The sequence below is a fragment of the Amblyomma americanum genome, chromosome 8, assembly GCF_052857255.1.
Source record: "Amblyomma americanum isolate KBUSLIRL-KWMA chromosome 8, ASM5285725v1, whole genome shotgun sequence".
NCBI lineage: Eukaryota > Metazoa > Arthropoda > Arachnida > Ixodida > Ixodidae > Amblyomma > Amblyomma americanum.
This window is the reverse complement of record NC_135504.1, coordinates 10,923,180-10,941,151: the sequence shown is the minus strand read 5'-3', so window position 1 is coordinate 10,941,151 and position 17,972 is coordinate 10,923,180. Positions and strand designations below refer to the sequence as shown.

Genomic DNA, 17,972 nt, shown 5'->3' with positions numbered 1-17,972 from the left:
CTTCTTTCTTCTTGTCTCGGTGGTAATTTTTCGGGCACTGACATTCACTTGACGCCTTTCTGAGGCATGTAGATGTGCTGCTAAACGGTTTACGGTTCGCTGACGCTGTCATTCCTCCGGCAGGGAGCGGTTTGGGGAGTTAAGCGGGTTAGGCTTGTTGAGACATCCGAAATTTCGCTATTACACACTCATCTGGTTTAACGACCTCAGGTCTTGCCAATCTCGTGTTCATGAATCTGCCCCCCGCCTGAACGCTTTTACGGTTCACGTGCCCAACTCGGTGCGATGAGTGGCAAATGAATGCGCAGAGGTTGAGGTTGACGCTGATGCCAACTAGCAGCGCGACTAGCATTACGGTAAGTGCTGGTAATACCTTCTGTGAAACGACACTGAACAAGAAACGAATGAAATATTGATAGTTCAGTCACTTAAGATGACACAGTTTTAATATAAGACGTCGCGGACGGCGCGTGATAATCTCGTGACCAAGTCATATTAGCTTCTCACGTGCTCATGCCGTGACTTCATGCGAACCACGTGATCTCGGCTCAACCAGGATCTCACTGCTGACGCTGTAAAAACCATACCACTAATTGCCGCTCACAGGTCTTTGACTTAAAAAACCACATCGAAGCGACTGCGACTTGGTCTACCGCTTTAAACACGAATACGCATGGGAGTAAAAAGAGGGTAAGCTGTCCTCTAGAGCACTCTTTTTTTTACAACAAAGAGTGCGCTGAAGGAGAGTTTACTTCGTTTTTACTCCCTTCTGGTCAGGATGCACAAAGTGTACTGCACAACCAAGTCATTTAAATATTTGCAGAATGCAGATCAGTGCCAATCACAACCTTCGCGAATGCTGGCACTGACGTTGTATATACAACAGCGGTTGACTCTTCTAAGACTCAACCATTCCGCAGAGTCAGCTCAGAGTTTATCTGAGGTGGCTAACAGCCATACAAGTGATCGGCTTGAAAAATAAATTGTATAAACGCCCCCATGCTTTATCGCGACCACGTTGACTACCACTCAGTGTACAACTCGTCTGAATGGCCAAGCTTCGTATAATGGCCCTCCCAAGCAACACGAATGATGGGCCTGATATTGAAAATGTATTGGCAAATGCTGGTCCTAAAGCGGACCAGTGTGAGACCACCTTTTAGAATGTTGGGCCAAATATCTGTGCTGCTTGGGCTACTTCACTTTGAGAGCCAGGTGAGCAAAGAATATAATTCCAGTAAGATTAAATTCTTGCCGCGTTTCAGCACACCATAATTCAGTTTTGTTCTCTTACGTAACGGCTGGTGTACACGTAGGAAGATCAGGAGAAAATAAACATTATTGTGTGCATTTTAAGGCAAAAGATGCTTCCCGGCAGTAGCCCATAGTTAAAAGCCGACTAGGTCATAACTAAAATTCGACAAGCAATCCATTATTGCTGTCAGGACTAACTGGGGCTTTTTCGGTGTACCACATTGTTTTTATTGCACGCAAGAAATGATTCCACAAAGCCGTTCTGCTTTATAAAGGTGCCCCCCTTTCGTCTCGCTCACAGTTCCAGTCTTCTCACATGATTTTCCCTAATCCCTACAAAGCTGTACGTGACTAAAAACTGTGAAAAAAAAGGGTTTCAAACAAATGAAAGAAACATCGTACTCTCGAGTATCTAGGCAGAATAAATCAATCTTTTCACCCCACCCAGCTAAATCTCATCTCAAATCGACCATCAATGCAAAGTTGAAGTGCCAACTTGCCGAAATAATTCGTGCCATTCTTCCTTTTTGCCAAGAACAGCTACCGAATGCGACCGCGGTCACGCCTCCACAGTCCTTATTTGTGATGCCATTCACTTCAAGTTCGCGGTTGAAAATGCCTTACAGTATTTCTTTCTTTTTGTTTTGTTCTGCAACTAATGTAACGATCTCATCACTACTTTCCGTAGTGCCTATAACAAATAAAACACAAATAAACAATAAATAAATAAACTGCTCCGTGTCAGCTCTTTCTGACTCCAGGCATGGACACAGTGAGCCTCTGCTCTGTAATTACTCCGCACGAGGCAAATAAGCTGTCTGACGCCGACGGTAGGTTCCTGGCTGAACGGCGTTGGAGTCCGACGCGAATATCACATGCGCGCACTATTTAAATAGCTGAATGCTGTTAATGAAAGTTCAAAGAAAGCTGCATTGGTGAAGGCAGCGCACTCTATGTGCGACTCCCACGCGCCGCCCACGAACGGACAGCCGGTGTTTTTCAATCAAGTTCGAAACATGAGGTGGCATTGTCAGAGCAAGTGTGGGCGCGCAGAGACAGAACTGCTTAGCGCAGCGCTTCGGAATCTTTCAAACGCAGATGCTTTCTGCCAGTGCTTAACAACAGCCCAGCTATGCCATCTTGTCTAGAATTTAGCAAGTGGAATCTGGTTGGGCACCATTTTATGCCAGCGAGAAAATGGTGGCATTCCGTCGTGGGTGTAATCGCTAGGCTAGAAAACATTCTTTTCTTTCATCTGTTCTCAATTATTTATTTTCTTTGTATCTGCATCTTTTTGGTGAAGCGTCTACCATTCCCATGCAGTATCGTCGGCAGAGAGAGAATGCTACCTGCCATGCTCAAAATATCAAAGGTTGCCAACTTAAGGCGAGCTCAAACAAAAAAAAAACTTACAAAATCGTTGAGCACTTCTCTTGCTAAATTATCGCCTGCAACATTCTCCTGATCCTGTTAAACAAGCGGATAGAGAATATAATTCATCTTGTCATTAAGATTTCTTTCTTGTCATTGCGATCTTGTTTGTGTGTGCATTGATGTTTGCTTCATTCACCAACGCGTGTCTTGAGGTGGCTGCTCTTTATGTAATTACTTTCCCATTCACATATTTTCTTCCTCAGCATACTGTATCGGCTACGCCGCGGTGGCTCAATGGTAATAGTGCTCAGCTGCTGGCACTAAGGGCGCTTGTTCGACCGCGGCCTCGACGGTCGCATTTTGGTGGTCAAAACGCCAGAGACCCATGTACTAGCTGTGCAGTGTCAGTGCATGTTGAAGAACCCCGCGTGGCGAAAATTGTTCAGAAGCCTCCACTACGGCAACGCTCATAACCTGAGTCGCTTTGGGATGTTAAAACACCGTAACTCTAAATATAATTCACTATGCTTAGCACCGAGCTCTTCTACAATTGGTGCCCAATTCTGGCGAAAATTTATAAAAATTCAGAGAGAAATTTCAACACTGTGGCCTATCTTCAGCGCTACTGCACAAGTGCCCTAAGCTTTATTTAGCTAGAACATCTTTATTGGTTAGTTGGCGTAAGCTTGGCTGTAGTGGTTAACTCAACAAAAAAAAAAAACACAGGCAACATAACGAAGAGGATGGAACACAGCACCAGTAACAACTCTGACTTTTACTGGAATATCACTTACTTTTATAATTCAACTGCTCTTTTACAACAACCAGAAAAGACGCGACTTAAAGGCATGTAATACCTCCTACTTCCGCTCCTGTCAAAAAATAGAGCCGCCGATCATTATGATAGTCAATAACCCGAATATGGAACAGTGAGAGGGTATGCTGACCAGCACACACCTGGAGACTCAAAAGGGTCTGATAAACAGAGTGCGAGGCGCAGCCATACTCGGTGGAGCCTTGACTAGGGCCCCAACCCTGTAACAAGATGGAGTGTCAACCGAAGACGGAAGACACCATCTGAAGCCATCAAAAACGAATCTGAGAGGTCAATAAATTTTCTTTCCTCCCCTCCTGCCTATTGCGTCGATAACTGGAGAAACCGGGTCCTATTGCTACGTCGAAGTTAGTAACGTAGCGAGAAGTTCTGAAGAAGCACATTTGTGTTCATAAACAATCTCCCGTTGAAAAATGTGGTTGGTTGGTTGGTTTTTGGGGAAAGGAAATGGCGCAGTATGTCTCACATATCAGCGGACACCTGAACCGCGCCGTAAGGGAAGGTAAAATGGAGGCAGTCAAAGAATAAAGGAAAAAAGAGGTGCCGTAGTGGAGGGCTCCAGAATAATTTCGACCACCTGGGGATCTTTAACGTGCATTGACATCGCACAGCACACGGGCGCCTTAGCGTTTCGCATCCATCGAAACGCAGCCGCCGAGGTCGAAACGCTAAGGCGCCCGTGGGCTGTGCTATGTCAGTGCACGTTAAAGACCCAGGTGGTCGAAATTATCCCGGAGTCATTCCTCATAATCCAACTTTCAATTTTCAGTTTTCTCTTTCTTCTTTCTCACCCTCCTTTATTCCTTTCTTTATGGAACGGTTCGGGTGTCTACCGAGATATGTGAGACGCTTACTGTGCCATTTCCTTTCTTTAAAAAGCAAACAAAACAAGTGAGCCGACGGCGTTCATAGAGTTCATTGGCGTTGACAACTTTGCAAAGACCGTTCATTTTCACGAAAGGAAAGGCGCACAACCGGCTTCGTGGTTCAGTGGAGACCTCAATCTTGCTTTCATGTACGTGGCGTTGGTGGCCAACAGAAAAACGTGCTTTTATTGCATTCCGCACACTGGATAGGCAGCGCGCCCTCCCTGCCACCCTGGGAGGTGGCATGCAGTTAATGGTTGATCGTGAAAGATTGATCACCAAATGAACGCTGCGGCCTAGCTACTGCTGCAGTGCCGCATGCCAGCCACAACGCGGTCAGCGCTAATGCATTCAGGCCGCATCTCTCTTTGACCACAGCCACATGTACCAAAGCACGAATGAGGCGTCCGCATATCCAGGGAGCCAGTTATGCGCCCTTCCTTTCCTCAAAGCCATCGCCACCTAGAGCATTGTCAACGCCAGCGCCAATGAGCGCAGTCAACGCCGACATCTTTCGCTTTGTATATCCTGGTTTAGCTGGGCTTATCCACATTAATTTTTTTTTTCTTGGAAGGCTGAATGTAATGCTTCGGGGGGTGTCTAAAACAACTGTAATATTTCAGCGGCCGAGAATAAATGTTTTTTTTTCTTTAAGGAATGTGAATGTCACATAGGCATGTTAAATTACTTGATCGTGCTGTTTCGTACACAGCTTGTCCGCCAACCTATGAAGCGCTTCGTGGTAGCACGCAACACTTCAAAACTTAACTCACTGTTGTTGCGTCATCCTGACGATAAAAACGCAAGCCTTCCGGTTCTATCCTGATCCTCGGCCATAATACGCAAGTGAATCGCTCCTGGAATAGGTTGAGTTATAACGGTTTGTGCGTGTGCTTGAAATTTCCTCTGTCCGGAAAGCAGTAGTGGGAAATAGATTTCACAGCAGCTTACAAAACCACCCGGAGCAACTTATCTGTCTTCCTGCGCAAGCACCGAGTAGTCTAAAAGTGAGGTCCCGTACGTTTTCTTGAATTCTAAAGAGTAGCGTACTGAAGCTCGTGGTTTCAGTTCTGGGCTTCTGTCTTCTTTTTGCTTTTTTTCACTGCTGTCTTTGTGCGCATGTGTGGAGTGCGCGTTAGTTACATGATGAGGGAAGGAGCCGGTCGCCAAGTCTACGCTAAGCATAAGATCTTAAATATTTTCTCGAATCCCGAAGAGCAACGCAGGAAATTAAAGAACTCCTTTTCGGCACCAAATTTTAGCCTTCTCTTGTATGTTTCCTTCTTTTGTGTGAGGGGCGAGTTCAATACACAAAAAGAGAAGTGTGCTTCCCTCAAGAAGCCGCAAAGGTTTCAAGTGTTCTGTAATTCTTAAATGGAAGAAACCGGAGAGCGCTGTTTCTGTTCGAAGGTAAATCTTTCCTTTTCTTCTTCTTTTATTCTCGACTGCATAACAAAGAAAGTTGTAGGCGGCTTCTGTGCAGTAAACCTACGTCACGGCAACGCGCATCCCATAAAAAAAAAGTTAAAGAAGTGATATCAAGTGTAGCGGCATACATCTCGGTTTCAATTCTTCGTATCTTATGCCTAAAGCGGAACCGTCAGGAGCAGACGACGCCTTGCGTCGTCTGTTTTAGTGCACTTTCTACGCAGTCGTCTGCTATACTTAAATGCGGAGCCAGAAAAAAGTCCTCGCTTTCGCAAGAAAGATTCCTCGAGTAATAAAACACTCGACCACTGGTTTGTGGACTTAAGGGTCAAGATGGAGGGTTTTAAAGCACGGGTGAAGGACGGCAGAGTATCGTCATAGTCCAGAAAAGTCTGTCCGCTACAAAGTGGTGTGCCTTTTCGCTGTTTCTGCATATCGCTGCGGGCAGCTGGCAGACGGTCAGCGAACGGCGAAGCCTATTTCGGCGAACGCATTGCGTCATCGTACATCCCTTGACGGCAGCTCGGCTAGCTACACTCATACTGCTAAGAGATCACCTTTCGCGAAACATAAAAAGAAAACGAAGAACCTTTTACGTTTGGCCATCCGCTTAAACGTAGCGTCTGCCGCTGCGCTTGACTTATACTGCCTCAGTGAAGTGTGCACACAAAAAAGAAACGCTTTGTGGGGCTCGCCTGTTTATGCCATTTTTACATTCTCTCTGCATTCCGGTGCCTTTTTGCGAGTTGCCAAAGAGTCGGTCCGGGTTGGCGCAACGTTTGTAAGCGTAAACACATCTGCCAGGGACAGGCGGGTGTAAATAACAGGGAAAAAATTTGGGAATTTCGCCAGTCTCTGGTGTTTTGTACAGTACACTTTTCGTTGCCAGGATTATATGTATGGATATAATCAGCCACGCTTCATGCGAGGGAGCCACGCGACGAGAAATATATACCTTTGCACAACTTGGCAGCCTGAAATAGCGGCGAGGCTGTACCATGTGCTTTACATATGAAGATTTGTTCACAAGGAGAGGATGTCACTGTGACGCGTGCCTTTGTTATTATGAAATCTGATTTTTTTTTCTTTTCTCGGGTAGTAGAAAGATTTCGCGGAAGTTTTCAAAAAGCAGATGGATAGATTGGTGTATAAATGAAAGGGCATTGGGTAGTCTATTGAGCGCTACTACCGACACTACTACTGCTTTTGCTGTTACTGTTATGGCTGGAGCATGTTTGCTACTAGTAGCTAACTGCGATCGGTACCACAGAAAAGACCTATAAGAGCGATCGTAAAGTTTGTTTTTGTTTTTTACAAGGAAACTGGTGGGACAATATGGCACAAAGATTCGTGCGAACAACTCATGCGATAAGGGAAACGATGCAGTTAAGCACGCACCATGGACTAGTTCGCAGCGCTTCCGCAGTGTGCCGTCGATTTAGTTAATTTCGCCTTTTTCTCACGCCAGGTGAGGTCAGTTTAGCACGATGCAGTATAGAAGTAAACAAGAAAAGGGATCAACATGTGTGCAGCCGGTTTGAGCAGTGTAGAGAACAATAAGTATTTTCTGTTAAACTGTAAGTCTACGCATCTCAGTACACAATGAGGGCGCGGTAAGGTCTTGGAGTTAGGTATAGTTAAAACAAAATTAACATATTAGCAGTAGAAACTAGCAAGGAAAGATTAAAGTACTCCTGGCACAAACGCAGATGAAAAATTGCTCGAAGAGTTGCAGATATGCATTCAATATAGTATATAACATACGGAAAAAATAGATTAGAATGGCAATGAACCAGAACATCATTAAATGTTTGAAATAAGTACGAAGAAATCAAGATGGCTACTTTAATTTACTAGGCAAGGTGGCGCTCGCCGCCAACCCAGTTGAAAGTGGATGCCAATCAGATCTGTTTATGTATCGATGGTCAATAGAAACATTTCCTGTCATTGAAGGCATTGAAGTTTGCGAAGGAAGGCCAGGCTCGCCAGAAGAAAAAAGAACACTCAAAGGCTTTACGCGTATTGCGTCTGGCGTTTACATTATTATGAATTAAACTGCCGAATGAGGCCCTCTTCTCTGGCTGCGGAACGGAATACAAATGAAATGAAAAAAAATGGCCCATTGGAGTGGGCCATCACTCGCGACTATATTGCCGCGTCTTCAAAACTGCGGATAACAAAAACAAAAAGCGAACAAAAACCGTTCTTTGGATAACTTATAATACACCACTGCAAAAACGGCTCTTTAACGCTTAAAATGTGAAAAAAAAATCGAACCATCTGTCCTTGTAAATTTTGCAGACGAAATGCGCACATCTAAACGTCTTACTTTTTAAACGTAATCTTGGAAGCCTAGCAACTGTAAGACACACATAGTTGTTCATTGCACTCTGTCACTTCGAAGCTCAAGCGAGGTTACTACGTCTTAGTGACTGTATTAGGAACACAAGTGTCACGAAAGTGTGATGGTACAAGAGACAGTACCAGTAACGGTATTTTAGGAAGTATCATGACGTCGCTTACAATACCACGCAAGGCTTGGTGCGGTGGTACTCTGAAGCCTTAACGGATGCTCTTTGATGGACACTAGAAGAGAATTGAAAGTTAAAGCGTACAGGCCGCGCTGCATACACACAAAAATCAAATTTATCGTAAACTATTCTAGAATAAATCACACTATTAAAAATTTGTCCCAATACTGCTTATCTGCAGTCGCTGAATGAGAGAAAATTGGAAAAACTTTTTGTTGAACGTCCAAGAGTTTATTGATGAATTTGTTCCAGTATCGAATTTTTTTCTGCGCTCTGCATCTTCCTTTCAAGAACAGTCATTAAAAAGAGGAAGTGAACGACTAGGCCCTCTTTTTTGCGGAAGCAATGTTTTTCCTGCAAATATAAACCGCAATTTCTTGGTCGGAACTCTATCTGGCACCGATATTAGAGCATTCAGCGTCCATGTTATTCTCCTAGCCCTTATGTTGAATCGTTCGGGAGCGCGCTCGAAATAATGGTTTCTAGTACTGGAGGGACTAAGGGCTCCAACATCAAATTTTATAATAGCATTCGACGACAGTAACAAACCAAGAGCCAAGGTCGTACAGACCTTACGGCTAACCTGGGCCGTACCACGCTTCGCAGGCTGTGAACATTATCCGGCGTCGAGTTTACTTAACTCAGCGAATAGCACCGCAAGCAAAAAAACAACAAGCCTAAGGAGCTAAACGACTGTTATAGAGCACACAGATGACTGAAATGATAACTATGAAGATAGTGCCTATGGACTGAATCGGTCAGCAATTAATGCCGGAGAGATACTTGGGATTGAAGATACTTTTGACTCTAAACATGTCAATCTCAAACGAAGAATTTTTATTCCAAAGTTACATTTTTTTTACAGAAAGCGGAGGCACAACGCCAGTTGTTCTCTTGTATATTATATGATCGCGTGAGAATACGCTCGATCAAATTATGTTATGTGCAATTAACTGTTTTGATTTTAGAGAGCGATACAACAGCGATGGTGACCTAAAACAACAAAAATGTGTTCTAATTTTGCTACAAATTTTTGGTTCCAGTGAAACGACACAAATATGAAGGAAATCATATGTGCAGGTAGCCGCCATTGGCATCCGTTGATAAGAAAACTGTGCTGAAAAATTTCCTGAAATACATGTTAAGCAGAAAGTTTACCCGGACGCCTGAAATCTTCATAATACCCGTTAGTGCCCCATTTCACGCCACTGCCGTCTTCGAAAATGCAGCTCTAAATCTTCGCCACAAATTCCCTTCCAGTGCAAGGAACCCTGGAACGTTTCGGTCGTTGGCCGCTGCAGCAGAACGTTATGTGCGCCATACGACTTTCAGAGTTTTCAGTCGGCCGCTTTCGTGAAGGACGATAAGCGTACGTCAAGGGAGAATCACCTAGACAGAGCTGAACAGGAAAGTGAACTCGCCCAGCACGCGAGAGCAATGTATATAAGTAAACGAGGACAAAGCAATAAAAAAGTATCAAAGCAAAGATACCCAACGTGCTGCAGGATCGCTTGCTTGCTTGCTTGCTTGCTTGCTTGCTTGCTTGCTTGCTTGCTTCCTTGCTTGCTTGCTTGTCTATTTTAGACGTCGCCAAGGTGGCGGCAGTGTAGTGCCTTAAGCTGCAGCAGGTGCCTCACTGCGCCATCAACGGCCAAAGTTTGCCAGCGCTACTGGGAAATTCGTGTATATTCCCCGGCTGACACGCGTCGCCTGGGCTCTTGGGTTTCACCATCAGTGTCGCTGTGTGCTCTAGGCTTTAGGGAGAAAGCGGTGGCCGCGAAAGTATCGGTTTGCAAGTCCCGCGAGCCGCAGAAACTGCGCAGTTGAGTAAGTCGAGCTGGGGAGTACATACTTCAATCCCTACCCTCTTCTACCGAGCCCTGCACAACATCACAGCTGAGATCCACATCACTGTTTTCGCTAGAAAGAATGTCTTTCGAGGCTAACGTCCTTGCTTTTTTTCTTCCTTTATTCCTTTCTTCTTTTCTCTTTCATTCCCCGCGTGTATACCTTCTGTCACTCTTTATCACCTCTACTGCGGTGTCACCTTTTCTCGGGGCTACGTCGCAGGAGCCTTCGAAAATGTGTCGGGCTAAACATGAGCAAGGAATTTGTTTTCTCCCTCATATCACGAAGCGCTCGTCAAGTTGTCAGTGTAGCGTTACATGTTATGGTGGCTGGCGAGGTTATCACGTGTCGTGAGGCGCAACGCCAGCGCATAGGGTTTCAAGATTAATTGAAGTAGTGTGTTCCTCACTTATTTACCTTTCCACTTTACTTCGGCTTCAGCCGTCTCGTCTTGCTGCTTTGTTAGCAAGAGCTAGGCGGATCAGAGAACGCAGCTCAAAGGCCGGAAAAGAGCGTTTTATGAAGTGTTTGCCGAGAGCTTACTTCACGACAAGACTCGACTGGGTAAACAAGGGCATTTTTGTGGTTGTTGTTGTTTTCCCCTCGTTCACTCTTGTTCTCTAAAAACAATGAGACCTTAGCGCCCGTATGTGGAGGCTGCTGTCGGCCTTTTTTTTTTGCGTTTGAAGAAAGCATTCTGGCCGAGTTGACATTAATACGATGCAGTAAAGAACAAGCGAGGGTTGGGTTTTTGCAATTTACTAAACCTTACGGGAGCTCCAACAATACACTGAAAAACTGGCGCTCCACCTTCAATGGCATTACAGTCAACTTCAAATTAAATAAAATTAAGCAAATTTCTTGGCCTTCTCTTAATGAAGAAGGTGGGCGAAGGAAAAGAGCTGCCCAAAAGCAGCTTGAGTGAGCCCGGCTGAATTCAGTACAGTTAGGCAGAATTAAATACATAAAAAAACACTCAAACGGGATCAAGTCTACCACAGAAATTACACATCCTAATAGAGATTGCAATGTCAGTGTTTCACACAAGAGCAGCTAGTCGTTAACGGAATACAGAGTACAGGAAAGAACACTTAACACTGCAAATCATCCTAGAGAGTTCAATTGAACAACAAAATCAAGCGAATAGGGCTATGCTATAGCGTCTTTAATCAGAATTTGCCCCAAGACAGACGTCTGCCAATCAACTTTTGCGAAAACTGAAGGTGTAAATTCTGTGTAGTCATCCACACAAACGCGAATAATAGCGCTGGGGAGGCTTGCGATGCGCAACGACAAGGATTCATTTCTGTAAGTTTCGTAAGCAGAAGCGTTTGACACATGGGCTGTTTTCTATGATGTTATCCACACCACTGCGAGTGGAAAACCCTCTGTTGTTTTTCAACTAGAACAAACTAGCAAAACTGGGACTTTGATCCTCAGGCTTATAGCTGTTGTCAACGAAGCTACTAGCCGAAAAAAAAACATAAAACGGTGTTCTGCTTTGCTTCCCGATGTTTGAACGAGGCGTCAGAAAGTTCATTTTCCAAGGAATCTGCGTCCTAGGACGCCGCTGTAGTGTCATCGATGCTTTAGTCATTTAATATTCCCGACAACCATGAACGGCAGAAGTCATAATTTCTAACTAGAAGACGTTATGCTAGGCTTTTAATAAAATCAAGTAACCGAATTGGTCAGCCATATTAAAATTGTGAGCTTCAATGCGTAAACCGAAAGGTGTTGTAGCTTCTTTGCTGTCCTCTTTGTTTTTGTTTCCGAACTACCCCTTTCGATACAAAAGATTACTGACTGGCTGTCACCACTCTTATCTGTCGCAGGGCATAACGCGCAGAGAGAAAAAAATAATCAACTCATAATCCAAGAATATGTAAAAAATACTTTGAGCTTAGCGGCCTTTTTATCGATGCTTTAATTCATTTTCGTCCGACCGAAGAAACCAACGCTAACGCTAACATGACAGGTTTCCTGGCTAGCTGGCAGCAAAATAATGCCTCACGATGTTTAGGCAATGGGTGTTCACGCTGTGTAGGCGGCGTGCATTGTTGGCGCGAAAAGAGCACGTTGGGATGCAAATCCGGTTAATATGCAAAACTGGGTTTCAGCAAAACTTTCTTAATGTTTTTTTTTTACATTTTTTCCTCGTTGTCTCACTGGACATCAGTCCTTCGGCTCGAGTTAAGCAGCGGTCGTCTAAAGGTCGCGATTGTTGGAGCGGGATGCAGCGCAGCGCAAAATTTATGGCGCCTAGTGAGGATTTGTTCGCGGAATTTATTATTCTTTCTATTTCTTACTTTCCTTTCCTCATAAGCTTCCGCATATAAAATAAGCCGCCGCATTTATAATAAGTGCGGCTCCCACCATAGCGCCCACAATGGGGCCGGTAGCAGGATCCAGGGGTGGAAAGAAAACTTTCCGTAATAACTAAAATGAACAAAAAGAACTTTTGGTGACACCTAACTTTTCCAATAAACCAACAATCACAACTAAATGTTGGTATGTTCTGCATTTTATGCTCAGCAGGAAAAAAGAGTACCCTCAAGCGTTCATCAGGATATTCCTAGAAAACTAAATACTGTTTTTTTGGGGGGGAGGGGGGGGGGCGAAGCATTGGCGCAGTATCTGTCTCACATCTCGGTGGACACCTGTACCGCACCGTAAAGGAAGAGATAAAGGATGGACTAAGAGAAGAAAGGATAGAAAGAGGTGCCATAATGGAGGGCTCCGGAGTAATTTCGACCATCTGGGGATTTTTAACGTGCACTGACATCGCGCCGCACACGGCCGCCTTAGCGTTTCGCCTCCATCCAAACGTGGCCGCCGCGGTCGGGTTCGAACCCGGATACTCCAGATCAGTAGCCGAGCGCCCTAACCACTGAGCCAAAATCAATAATGCATTTCTCGTATTTATAACGGCTTGTGCTTCCAAAACTGCAGTAGGGTTGCCGATACAAGTATTTTTTCTTCTTTTATTTCGGTAAACACGAGATCACCGTCGCTGTTCTGACTGCGTGAAACAGCCACATCTTTGTAAGAGTAAGCATGCTAAGTAAGTCTTAACCTACGATTGATGACTCCTAAGGTTGCAAAACAGAACCAAGGGCTCGTTGCGTAAACGTCGTAACTCGTTTCGTCGCAACTCGGGCCAAGCGAAATCGGGTCGACGACGGCACACCACTTACGCCATCGCGTACGTATTTAACTATGCTTGAGCGGCACTGCCGTGAAACTAAGTCACTGTCCTTGCGCAGAGCATGAAGGGAAGGGAAATTCACCCTGTTTTAATTGGCCCCACCGCCACGTGCCTTTTCTTGTTTCAAATGACTTTGATTCCACAGCAAACTTATGCAGAGTATGAAAAGAGCGCCGGTTTCGCAAAACCCTGTCCTGTTACCTCTGCGTCCAGTGTGGCTTTTCGCTATTTCACTTTTGGGTTGAGCATTTGATTATTTCGTCTTTATTGATTGCATCGATCACCGGATGCAAACTATATATGTGTCAGGCTGACTGCCTTACCCACAGAAATAGTGCTATTCATGTATTACTTGTGAATGGCCTCGTAAAGAGCCCGGATTGCGCGAAAATAGTAAATTATGTAAAAATGTGAGTAACGCTCTAAGAATTCAAAGTTCCATAAGAGCAAAGTTTGTTTTTTGTATTTTTAATTACGACAAATGAATATGTTTTGCGAGATGGTTCGCTCGACATAATCTCAAAGCAAAAAAAGGTCTTTTTCGAATTACGTTGGCCAAGAGCTCCGGTATAGCAGGCTTTTCCAAACAATGAGTTTTCAAACTTCTCATCAAAGGTATTGAAAGCAACCACATATTTTAAAACAATCTAGCCAGATGCGTCACAGCCAAAGTGAAATTACCGCACGACGGCTAGATTTTTTCTTCTCGCGCGATTTCGGTCGCATCCTTAAACGCCGGTGTAATACAGGGCAACAAACAGAGTTTCACCTTCGGCAGTGAAGGGGATAAGAAGTCAAGAAACAGAAAAGAGCAATCTTTGAAAAACTTGTGCGTTGATACACCCGTGAGCAACTCAGAGCAGTTCCCATTTATTTTCATTTTCCAGACCGTTCCCCGAAACAGTTCTCGGATAGAAATCTGCGCTAAATTTTTCAAACTGGCGTATAAAATTGAAACCTCAGTGTTTTTTGCGAGCCCATTTTTACAGCATCACTCCTTCTAGCATGAGCCCGTATCTAGCGGGAACTGCTTCGGCTTGAAGCAAATAACGGAAAATACGCAAAAGTGTTGTCATAAGATGCAAGTGAAAAAAAACGTTATTCTCATTAACGCAGTGCCGCGGAAAACACTTTTAATGCCGGAAATCTAAACAGCCTCAAGAGTACCGTGGTGCCATGCTCAGCACCTTTCCTTTTTACGCTTTACGGTAGCCGGGATAAGCTCATGAAAATTAATTTTTAAAAAACTTGCGGGTACACACTACACACGCTTGGAAGAACTGCAGCAGAAAATGACTCTCACTGACTTCCCTCCGCAGGCAGTGAATATAAGTGACGCCAGCTTTGTTATTCTTCTTTCTTTCCTGCCAAGCTCACTTGTGTAAAGCGGGCAGTCTATCCTATTAGCTAGGAGTTTATGTTTGCAGTGCACGCGACACGCTAGCATATATGCACCGTACGGTTTTAAATACACGGCTGGCTTGAATTCTTACGCAGGTCTCTTTCTGTCAGAATTCTTATTGAAGTGAGCTCTTCAGGTCGGACACAAGTGTTTTGCTGCAGACTACGAACGGCAAGAACGGTAAAAAAAAAGAAAAGACAACAATGCCGTACACCACTCACCGATTCTGCCTTCCCATTCTGCACCGGCTGAACTGGACACGTGACCAGGTTGAGCGCGGCTGTCGCCGCAGTCGCAGTGGCATGATGGCCCCTGTTGGCCATCCACGAAGCGACCTTGTTCTCAGATCCCGAACTTGACGAAGTAGTTGAGCTCTGCTCGCTTCCTTTGTTAGTTGCCCCTCCTGCCGACGAAGACGAAGACTGCGAAGACGGTGACGACGTGGAACTGCTGGGCTGCAGGTGGAGGCGCCAGCTGGGAGCCTTCGTGGGCGACCCGTCTGACCAGGCGTGTGTTTCCGTCTTGGGGCGACACAGGCTGCTGCGTCTGCTGTCATGAAACAGGACCCCCGTGGTCCTGACCTCGGGGACAACTCCTCCGGTAGAAGCGCTCGCCTGTGCGCCTGAAGGGTGTTCCCCGGGCTTACCCGTTAGGGACGCCACGCAACTCCGTCTTCTGGCATGAAGGTCTGCGGATGCCATGATGTCCCAGTTTCCGGACCAGGGACGTCACAAGACACCGAAGGCCAAGGATTGTCTTCGCAGATAGGTGGCAAATGACGTGTCTTGAACACCTGTGCCCTTCTGCGAGAGACGAGTAGAGGCGCTGACCTCCTTTTTCTTCGATGTGCGTAATGACGACGCGGCGATCTCTTCTTCTTCCTGTACCCAAGATTGCTACGGCGCTTCGGCCAATGCGCGAATTTTACTGAGTGAACAGCTAAAAAGGTGCAGCGAACCGAAGCAGACTTCAATTGTTAGTGATGGAAACAACTCTGCGGCCATCAACGGCTTTGCGACAGAAAAATTGGGCTCCAAAGATGCACAAGACCGCATCCACTCTAACTTTGGGTGTTGAGAAACCGGCCATTTCTGGGGTTAACCATCTCGAGGAAGGCTTCAGTTCTGAAAAAATAGCATCAGTTAAACTGGAACAACTGGAATAATTATTTCGCGCTTATTTCACTTAAGCGGAAAGGTTATCAGGCGCAGCTGGTCGGGAGAGTTTAAAGGTGCACGATCGCTTATTTAGGGAAGCATCGCTTATGAAATAAATTGCAGGAATGATGTTATAACGCATAACGTTAGAAGTGACAAAACTCTCGAAGTCTAACCTGCGTAATCGGGAGGTAAGAGTCAAAGGAATAGTTATGAAGTCACGTCAATCACTTGCCCTCTACTCGGCACAGTTGCGATGAACTTTTTGGACACACAGAAGTAAACCACTTTTCTACACGATCGTCACAGAGCTTCCGTCAACGAGTACCGGCGAATGTTCGTCAAAGGTCGATGTCCAACGTTATGAAAGCACTGATCACAAAGTTACTTAAGCTTGGCGTCTTCGTTAAACTCTGGCTGACTGGTCTTGCGCCAGCGCACCCAAATCGTGACTGCTTGAAATTGATGGCTTCCTGCAGGTGACAAGTGCAATGTCCTCATTGCTGCCGTTTGCATCCAGGGAGCAGTTGGAACGTCGGCACTCGCACTCACTGTGATTGTTCTGTATCGTCGCCTTTACAGAAAAAACTGATTTCCTGACTTGAAAGTCGGCTGTGCAGATAAATGCACCTCTTCCGGTGTCGTTTGCGCTCTGCGTGGAATTATTTCTGCAGATGAAACTCGTCGAATAGTCACCCTCTTGCAACACTGCGTCGAAAGCAGACGGCAATCAAATGTAGATGAAGCAAAAAGCAGGATCTTACACCGTTGTGGACTTCCCCGTGCACGGCACGTTAAATCCCGTAGCGGCGGAAATGGGCACAGGAAATAAAATTTAGAGAGAAAAAGAATAAACGCGAGAGCGAGTCTCGTCTAGCGGGGTGCGAGAAGGCTGGGCGGCAAAGTCGTTGCGCCTCTGCGGCGACGGAGCGCAAGTGGTTTCGCGGCCGCGAGGCGGTACAAGCAGCGCTCTGCTCTGAAAAGGGGCGCTCGTTGGCGACTGGGTCTTCGATCTGGTCTCGGGCCAGTGTTACCGTCGCAAGTGCCACGCGCTTCGGGGCGCCGCCGCGCTGCGGCGCTGGGAACCTGATCTCTCGCGCGGCCGCCTTTCCGCACCACGTCTCCTCTTCCTCTCGCATAGTTCTTTTTTTTTTCCCTTCTCACTGACTTTGAGATAAGTATATCGTCAAAGGCTTGGAAAAGGAAGGTGAAGTTGAGGGAAGGGCCAACGAGCAGGTTTCTTTCGAATACTGGACAGACCTCTTCTGATTCTTCCTTTCTTTTTTCCTCTCGCTTTTTAATTCTTCCTTTTTTACCTTCTTTCTTTCTCTCTTTCTTTCTTTCTTTCTTTCACCAATTCTCTTTTCTTCATTTAGCCGCCGCGGTGGATCAATGGTTATGGCGCTCGGCTGCTGGCCCAAAAGACGCGGGTTCGATCCCGGTCGCGGCGGTCGAATTTCGATGGAGGCGAAATTCTAGAGGCCCGTGTGCTGTGCGATGTCAGTGCACGATAAAGAACCCCAGGTGGTCGAAATTTCCGGAGCCCTCCACTATGGCGTCTCTCATAGCCTGAGTCTCTTTGGGACGTTAAACCCCCATTAACCATAAACCATCTTTTCTTCATTTCTTTATTTTATCATTCTTTACGTTTGATTTTTCCATTTCTCTCTATCCCTTATTCTTTTCACCTTCTGTTTTTCTTTGCTCTTTTCTATCTTCATTTCGTCTGATTTATTTTTTCGTGACTTTCTAGCACCTCTCCTTCCTTCCTTCCTTCCTTCCTTCCTTCCTTCCTTCCTTCCTTCCTTCCTTCCTTCCTTCCTTCCTTCCTTCCTTCCTTCCTTCCTTTCTTTCTTCCTCTCTTTCTTTCCTTCTTTCTTTCTTTCCTTCTTTCTATGTTTTCTTACCCTCTTGTCTGTCTTTCCTTCTGCATTTTTCCATTCTTTCATTCCACTGTTTACTTCTTTCTTATTTACATCGTCTTTCCTCTCTTTTGTTCCTTGCTATATTCTGTCCTTCCCATTTTCCTTATTTTTTTTCCTATCTTTCCTTGCATCACACCTTTCTTC

At 45.4% G+C, this 17,972-nt stretch overlaps 1 protein-coding gene across 1 annotated transcript in view; it reads right to left on the bottom strand.

Annotated features, from left to right (window-relative positions):
• LOC144100909 (uncharacterized) overlaps positions 1-16,918 on the bottom strand; it is a 102,418-nt gene extending 85,500 nt beyond the window's left edge. The window contains exon 1 of the mRNA XM_077633824.1: positions 14,968-16,918. Within this exon, the coding sequence (XP_077489950.1) occupies positions 14,968-15,447 (480 nt within the window). The 5' untranslated portion in view covers positions 15,448-16,918. The remainder of the gene's footprint in view (positions 1-14,967) is intronic.
• Positions 16,919-17,972: the final 1,054 nt, after the last annotated feature.